This window comes from Myxocyprinus asiaticus, chromosome 2, assembly GCF_019703515.2.
Source record: "Myxocyprinus asiaticus isolate MX2 ecotype Aquarium Trade chromosome 2, UBuf_Myxa_2, whole genome shotgun sequence".
Lineage (NCBI taxonomy): Eukaryota > Metazoa > Chordata > Actinopteri > Cypriniformes > Catostomidae > Myxocyprinus > Myxocyprinus asiaticus.
Window position 1 is genome coordinate 29,690,683 of NC_059345.1, and position 8,671 is coordinate 29,699,353.

Below are 8,671 nucleotides of genomic sequence, written 5' to 3' on the forward strand. Positions count from 1 at the left end.
AGTTAATCCTACTTTTACTGTAGAGATTGACTCCAGACGTCACCAGTCTTCAGATCATTAATTGTACTCATTAACTACTTCCATGATTGAGACAAACACACTGAATTCACAACGTTAGTTGTAATGTACGTATCCATGCATGCAGGATCTGTTTATACCACATTTTTATTTTATTTATAATGATTTTTACATGACTAAGAACACTCATCTATGACAATCAAACTACTTGTTTAACACACGGTTGGACTAACATATTTCTTCTTTATTATTCGCCTTTATTTATGGTCCGAATTTGAAGGTTAGTCCCTTTTAATCTCTCTGTGAGTAGTTACTGTAATACAGTAATAAAATAAAATACATTTTCATTGTTTAATCAATTAATTTTCATCCGTTAAAAGAAACCAAACAACAGACTGCATTAATTATAAAATTAACGTTAAAAAATGGTTATAAAATTCACACACTTGCTTAATGCTCTAAACGATAATGATGTAAATTACTCACAAACTTTCGCAATACATTAAATACATGTCCGGTCAAACGTTGATCAATGCGCATGATTTATAACTGCAACTGAACTCCACTCTCTTCAAAATCATTATATTGTTGTAGTGATTAAGTAGCTCAGAAGTCTACCGAATTATGCTCACCGCCTTTGTTTCCTTTAAAAGTTAATTGACTTTTCGGTGCATCGTTTTATCATTTTATTTATGATTGTGCACGTTCATGAAGAACAGTCCCTTAATGTGATCATTCTCGTGTCATGACCTCTTCTGTTCCTGAGAATGTCCCGCGCTCTCATTTCTCACTCTCTCTCACTTAGTTACCTCTGCCAATTCACATTCAACACATTCTGATGAGGAACACGTCCCAAAAAATAAAATAAAAAAATAAATAAAATAAAATAATAATAACAATATAAATGCTGTAATACAGCATGCGTCACACTTGTTTTTGTGTGCGCATAAATTCGCTTCTTCTTCTGTGTGAATGGGAAGCTGCCTGCGTGTGGTCCTGTCTTATTGTCTAGCTTTACATAGAAAAAGAGTGAATTAAACGAAGCATCTACACACACACACACACACACACACACACATGTTGGTGCAGCTATCCTTATGAGGACTGTCCATAGACATAATACTTTTTATACTGTACAAACTATAGATTCTATCCCATAACCCTAACCCTACCCCTAAACCTAACCCTCACAAAAAACTTTCTGCATTTTTACATTTTCCAGAAAACATAATTTAGTATGTTTTTTAAGCGATTTGAATTATGGGGACACTAGAAATGTCCTCATAAACCACATTTACAGCATAATACCCTTGTCATTACCAGTTTGTAACCTAAAAAAAAGTCTCAGTAAACCACCCAAACCCAACACACACACAATTGTAATGCATATTTTTAAATAAATAAATCAGTTCGATAGTTTTATTAACTAAAAAAAAAAAATAATAATAAAAAATAATAATAATTCTAATTAAAAGTTAAAACAAAATATGGGTAAAAATACTTCTTCAGTGCAATTTAAATTGCCGTTCTGGAGATTAATGTCGATCAGACCTGAACTGTGTTTTCTAGTGATGCTAGATCATCTGTAACATTCTACATAGTTCCAGAGCTTTACTAAAAATGGTTATTAAAAAGGTTATAGTTTAAAACAACTTAAGAACACAATACGAGGACATAAAGGCTCGTGAGTTCCTTTTCACTATGACAAATTTCACAATAGCAAGGTGCCATCATCTCTTTAGCGATGTATTCTCAGGCGGAGATTAATTGTATTGGTTCAAGCCAGGGGTCGCGTGAAAGGGTGTGAAAGAAAACAGTGCGTGAGCCCCTCCTTAAAGGAAGATTGTCATGTGACAGCAGCACCGAGGACTCTGAAGAGACAGAAACAGGGGGACATACTTCACTTTTCGCTCAGAGACTTTAGCACACACTCAGACAACTCTGAGATCATGGATACAGTCACTAGGAGAAGACTTTGATGAAGTTTAGCATCCAAGAATGAAACGAACTAACTCGCTCAAAACTTTTTGCAAGAATGGATATAAATGACTGTCAACTGAAGCACTTATATTATGATGCATGACTTGTAAAGAATTCCATTTCGAATTTTTTTATTTTTTTATTTTTTATAATTGACTCTCTGAACTCAAGGTAAACACAGTTGGGAAAATATGCCTCGTCCTGGAAGAAACACGTACAGCGATCAGAAGCCTCCATATTCTTATATTTCTCTGACCGCTATGGCCATTCAGAGTTGCCCTGAGAAGATGCTCCCGCTCAGTGAAATTTACAAGTTCATCATAGACAGGTTTCCTTATTATCGGGAAAACACGCAGCGATGGCAGAACTCCCTGCGCCACAACCTCTCCTTCAACGACTGCTTCATAAAGATCCCGCGGAGACCGGACCAGCCAGGGAAAGGCAGCTTCTGGGCACTCCATCCCAACTGCGGGGACATGTTTGAAAACGGGAGCTTCTTGAGGCGCCGAAAGAGATTCAAAGTCATGATCACATCCGAGCACCTGCAAAAACCCTCAGATGCCGCGCACTACCTCCAGCAACAAGCAAAACTCAGACTGACTGCTTTTGGGACACATCTACCAACTCAAATGACCGGCTACAACTTAAGTGTGCCTCAACCATCTACCTTCAAACACCCATTTGCCATTGAAAACATCATTGCCAGAGATTACAAAATGCCAGGAAGTCTTGCCTTCTCCACCATTCAGTCCATGTCTGCGGGTTATCAGGTACACAACCAATTGACCACAGCTTGGCCCCACGTGTATAGCAGTAATGTGACGGACACAATACCGAGCGCCGAGTATCCCGCCTATGGAGTACCATTCAAATCATTAAGTCACGGCACGCAAAGTTTACCGGCGGTCCCTGTACCAATCAAACCCGCTCCCGCATCGGTTCCGTCCATCCCCGGGCTCCATGCGCATCATCCAGTTTTCCTCCCCGGCTCTCCACAGTCCTCGAGTCCGACGTCTCCACAGACAGCGACCAGCAGCCCCGCCACATCGAGCCCGACCTCACTGCTCCATTCGGTCTCCGTTCACTGTCAAGAGGTCACCTAAAACTTCAAGAAAAGAGGGACTTGAAACTTTCCTTACGCATGCACGCTGTTCAGTGGCACCGACAAATAAGGCAAGACCAGAAAACTGAATTTCTTTCCATGAAAAATCAACTTTGCCAAGCTCTGAGACCTTCAACATTGGTGCAAATGAGACGCTCTAATGATGACTTGTTTAAAATAGCCTATCTAATTTAGGAAAGGCCTACAGCAAAATACGGTGGACCAATATTCTGTAAAGTTTGCTTTGCTGGATTTTTCACACGACACAGCTATATCATGAATTTGGGCTACCTCATATAGCTAATAAACGTTTAAGAATCATCGAATCAAATGCACAAAGAAGAAAAGCGAAACGCGTAAAAAGTTTTTGTTCCATGGTGTTTGGGACAGTATGGTCATGATAGACCTTCCCAGAGTAACAATAAGTTAATTCTCTATGTAAATAATTTTATTTTATATGGTTTTGGGCTGTTTTACCTATTGGGGCTCATCGACTAATGATTGCATGTACTATAAGCGCAGACGCTGCAGCGTGTCCATGCGCCAGTGTAGAAACATTTCAAAAATGCACTTTTGGTGTGACGTTACAGATATCGCAATAGATATTGTTCTCAGCCTATTTATCCGCTTCAGTGAAAATCTATAGTGAAAGCTGTATATACGTTGACATGCTCTGTTGTATTTGCCACAAGCATGCTGCTTTTTACGCATAACTGTATTATGAACTTTGTCATTAAACCTCATTAAAATATCAACACTCTCATTTACAACGTGTCCTTATTTTTATTTTGTATTTTTTTTTATTTTATTTTTATTTTATTTTTTTTGGGGACATATGGAGTAGCTATTGCAGGAGTTGTTTTCAGCATGGAAATTATTATTATAATCATCATTATCGATTGCTGTTGTTGCTGAAGGAGCAGCAACCTGTTGTTTTCAGTATTGCGGTGTAAAGTGAAATATTTTAAGAACAAATTGAACCAATAATAATAGGCGTTATAATAATGAACTACAGAAGCACGTTTTATAAATAAAGAGCTGACAAATAAATACAATTCTGAGCACATGAAACCACTTGTTGGATTACGTTTGTCAGAAAAAGTTCAGCTGTGAAAGCGAGCATTTAGAGAGGCAAAAAGCACGATGCTTTGTTTTGCACAAATTTAGTCAAATCTTCATGGCATTAATGGATTTAAAAATAAAACTTCGTGTAGGTCTAGATTTAACAACTGAAATCAAGTCCGAATCGATGTTCATTCTTCATTTAAGTCAGTGACGTGCAATGAACCGAAAAGACAATGTTGACAATTGCCTAATATTTCTCCAATCTGTCGACGACCAGTCGCAGGACTCTTTAGAACTGAAAATGTACCTTCCTTCCCCCTCTGAAGTGCTTTTATAGCCTTAAAATCTACAATACAACACTGCAGATCTCTAGTTATTGTGATGAACTAAAACACCACTGTTTTGACTCTGTGAACTTGAGGGTAATTTATAATGTACATTCACTATAAATAAATGTACATTAGGACCAGCTAAAGTACATGCAAAAATAGTGTCCTCGGAGATAGTTATGAGAAAATGTAGGCTACTTGTTTGCACTTATTTGATTATCCAGTGCAATGAAATTCATACATTTGTAACTGTGGCTTAAGTGTCCAAATACTTTGGGGGTCTGCTATATAACATAAAATGTATCTAATCTGAAACAAAACTTGTCAACAAATCTTTGCCCACTTGCCACATTTGTTCAGTTTGACATTAATCTTCTTTCTTTCTTTCTTTCTGAATGACAATTTAAAAAAGTGGCTAATTTTATAGGTGTCCCTTAATTGTTTTAATTATCTGAATAAGTATTCATTTATCCAACTTTTATATGGTTATATGGGAAACTGAATACTACAATTCTTCAAATGAAAGTCTTTGCTGCAGTTTAATAAACAATTAAATGTATAGTGGCAACCTGCAATTGCTATCTCAAGGATCTATTATTACTTTAAACCTATTTAAATTGCTTTTATTGATGTAACCTAATTTTTCAGTAAGATTAAATAATATATATATATTTTAAATAAAACCAGTTCATTTATAAAGCACATTTCTTTAGGTTAGCTCACAGCACGTTTTACACAATAAGCAATACAACACAAGACGCTTGTGATTTTTCTTTGCATGAGGTTTTTAATACCAGATATTTATAACAACTACTGCATAATTAATACCAGTATAGTTTATACAGCCATTAGATATGACTCCCACTTGAAAATTCAAACATTTAATTAATTATTATTTTGCACACTCTTATTAGTGGAGTTGGGCTTTCCTGTCACTAATTTTATGTTAACATTAGCTAATTATTTATAAATCAAGTGGATAAAGCCACACTGTGCATGACTTATCTTTTGATGACCTGACAAGCATGGAGTAAAAAAGCAAAAGTAAAACAAAGGAAAAACAGCCTTGACAGCTTTGATTCCGCACTGACAAAGTACATTGTTTGCTCTAACTAAATGACAACAATTAGGATGAGTTTTGGTAAACTATTGATTTGAGGTCTCTTTGCTGCAGTGTGATCATATGTATCACATTATTGAAAAAGATGAGGTCAGTTTAGGTAGTTTAATCAATATGTAGCATTCCAGAAATATTCATAAAGAACAGTTTTATTTAAAATAATAAATTTAAATGGAAAAACACTGCAGGTAATTAACATGTATAATTTATCTGTTTCTTAATACATGTGGGCAGTGGCCTGAATAATGAGCCTGCCTTAACCTGGACAGCAGGAGATGGAATGGACAGGAACAACAATGTTATTTATAATCGCACTGTAGGAAAACTGATGTCACCAAGCTTGAAATCAACTTACAGAACTTTTTGCCCACAGAAAGCTAAATGGCCTTATTTATTTCTCTCTATGACATTATTAATTTGGGGCGTGCATATTTATGAGCAATTATACCTAAACATGCCCTGGCAGAGAATGGCAAATATTTTTAAATTGCTATAAATCAACAAGCTGGAGCCTGGAGAGTGAAGAACACTTATACAAACATACACATATAAGTCTTTAAAGACATGTTTAACCAAAATGACAGCTACTACACTGTAAAAACTGGGTTGACAGGTAACCTTAAAAATGCTTAAAAGTGCTTCATGTGGTAACATCTAAATTAACTGGTTTTATTCAACTCAAAAATATCATTTAGTATGATTGTACCAACTTGACTATATTAGGTTACACCAGTGAAAGTAACTTTTAAGAGACAGATCAAATAGAAATAGTTCCTTAAGGTAACAACTGCACAGATTCACACCCTTCAGTAAGTTTTTCACTGTGAGTGACAACATGTCGCAAAAAGTCTAAAGAAAGTATTGGCTACTTTTTAAACCAATATTATGATTATATAACATTCGGTTTGTTTTGAGCTAAGATTTTATTCAACTTTTAGAGTTAAGACAGGAATACAGGTAAAAAATCAACTTTGTTCAAAATAATCTTACATTTAGTCATTTAGCAGACGCTTTTATCCAAAGCGACTTACAAATAAGGTACATAGCAAGCAATTTGTCATACAAAGTTCAACAACATCTACCGTGTTGTACTGCCAAGCTCTCAAGGTGGCTGGAGTAGTATAGGTCTAGCGCAGAAGAAAGAGACAGAAAGAGACAGAAATATTTTTGTGTGTGTGTGTTTGTGTGTGTATGTACAGTAAGAGTAAGTTAAGTTCAATAGTTCGTGCAATTAATGTGGATTGATTAAGTGCTCGCGGAACAGATGTGCTTTCAGCTGGAAGCTCATTCCACCACAGTGGAACAGAGAAAGTGAAAGATCGTGAAATAGACTTTGAGCCTCTTTGTGATGGGACCACCAGGAGCCGCGCGTTTATAGATCGCAGAGAGCGAGTTGGAGCATAGACCTGGAGAAGTGAATTGAAGTAAGCTGGGAGGCCAGCCAACAAAGCATTACAGAAGTTCAGTCTTGAAATGACCAGAGCTTGGACCAGGAGCTGTGCAGCATATTCAGACAGAAAAGGTCTGATTTTCCTGATGTTTTAGAGCACGAATCTGCAAGACCTGGCGGCTGATGAGATGTGGGCAGTAAAATTAAGCTGGTCATCTACCACCACTCCCATGTTCCGAGCTTTTCTGGTTGGTGTTAGTTTAGCTGAACCAAGATCAATTGTGAGGTTGTTGTCAACAGATGAGTTGGCTGGGATCACAAGGAGTTCTGTTTTGGCAAGATTGAGCTGAAGGTGACATTTCTGAAGACAGTTGGGTCATCAGGCTGGAACGACAGGTAGAGCTGCGTGTCATCTGCGTAGCAGTGGAAGGAAAAGCCATGTGCCTCAATGATCGGTCCGAGTGATGTTGTGTACACCGAGAAGAGGAGGGGTCCAAGCACTAATACTTGAGGAACACCAGTGGTCAGCTGGTGTGACTTGGACACCTCTCCTCTCCAGGAGACCTGGAAAGATCTGCCAATGAGGTATGATTCAACTTCCAAGCGCAGTTCCTGTGATGCCCAGGTCAGAGAGGGTGGACAGGAGAATCTTGTGGTTCACTGTGTTGAAAGCAGCGGACAAGTCAAGGAGGATGAGGACGGATGATATTCTTGTTGTACACATGAGCCAAAATACATTTATATAATATATAATGTGTGTTTGCTTGTTTTTATTAAATTGATAGAAAGCTTCCAATTAAATGAATTAGAGTCATAGTGCCATTAATTTAATAAACCAGTAGATTTTTCACAGATTTTAACAGTACACACACACAGTACGGTAGTAAGAAAACTAAAAAGGCCACTCTTCCCTGTTCTGAAAATAAAGCTTGATTGTGTATGTAGCCAAAAAATATGTGATAACATTGCACACTACATGAGGTGTCATTGTTTGTGGAGGAAATATTTCTCTTGCGGCAAAGTAAAAGATGCTTATGCTGAGGTTTGGTCGCCTATGATTCTTGCACAGGATTCAGTGCAAGGATATTTGAGCAAACCCATAATAATCAGCATGAATGTCGCTGAATGCAGCAGGTGCAAGAGAGAATCTATACTCAGCCCAACCAAATGCCTGTGTGTGCATGAAATCACTGTGTCAACATTTAATTCATGCCACTAAGCACAGACTGTGAGACAAATTACACCAGTGGGTGGGACTGCCAATATTAGCTCAAGCAACATTGGATCAGCTGCTAAATGGACATGCGTTGACCACTGAACTTCTCCTCTCGATATTCAAAATTCTTTATTAGCAGGTGAAATAAGTACCTTGTAATGCATTTGTTCCATCACCGGCCTTTGTACTAAAAGTAAATCCTGTCAGAATTATCTTTTATATATCTACTCTAGCAAGGCATTTATAAAATGAAACCTTTAATCATAAGCATCCTTTTATTTCTATAGCAGTTGAACAGACGCTTGATCACAGAACAATTTAAATTCATTTCTGTGATTTTGAGGAAACATGCTTAAGTTGTTGGTGTATGGCAAGAAGAGCGGGAACTGTTTGGTCAGCCATAAAACAGCACCCAGCAAATGCTGGTCATGACTATTGTGTCCTGTCAATT

At 37.4% G+C, this 8,671-nt stretch overlaps 1 protein-coding gene across 1 annotated transcript; it reads left to right on the forward strand.

Annotated features, from left to right (window-relative positions):
* The first annotated feature begins 2,189 nt into the window (after positions 1-2,189).
* On the forward strand, positions 2,190-3,101 carry LOC127413889 (forkhead box protein B1-like). The gene has a single exon (XM_051651453.1). The coding sequence runs from the start codon at positions 2,190-2,192 to the stop codon at positions 3,099-3,101; it is 912 nt and encodes a 303-aa protein (XP_051507413.1).
* The last annotated feature ends 5,570 nt before the right edge of the window (positions 3,102-8,671 follow it).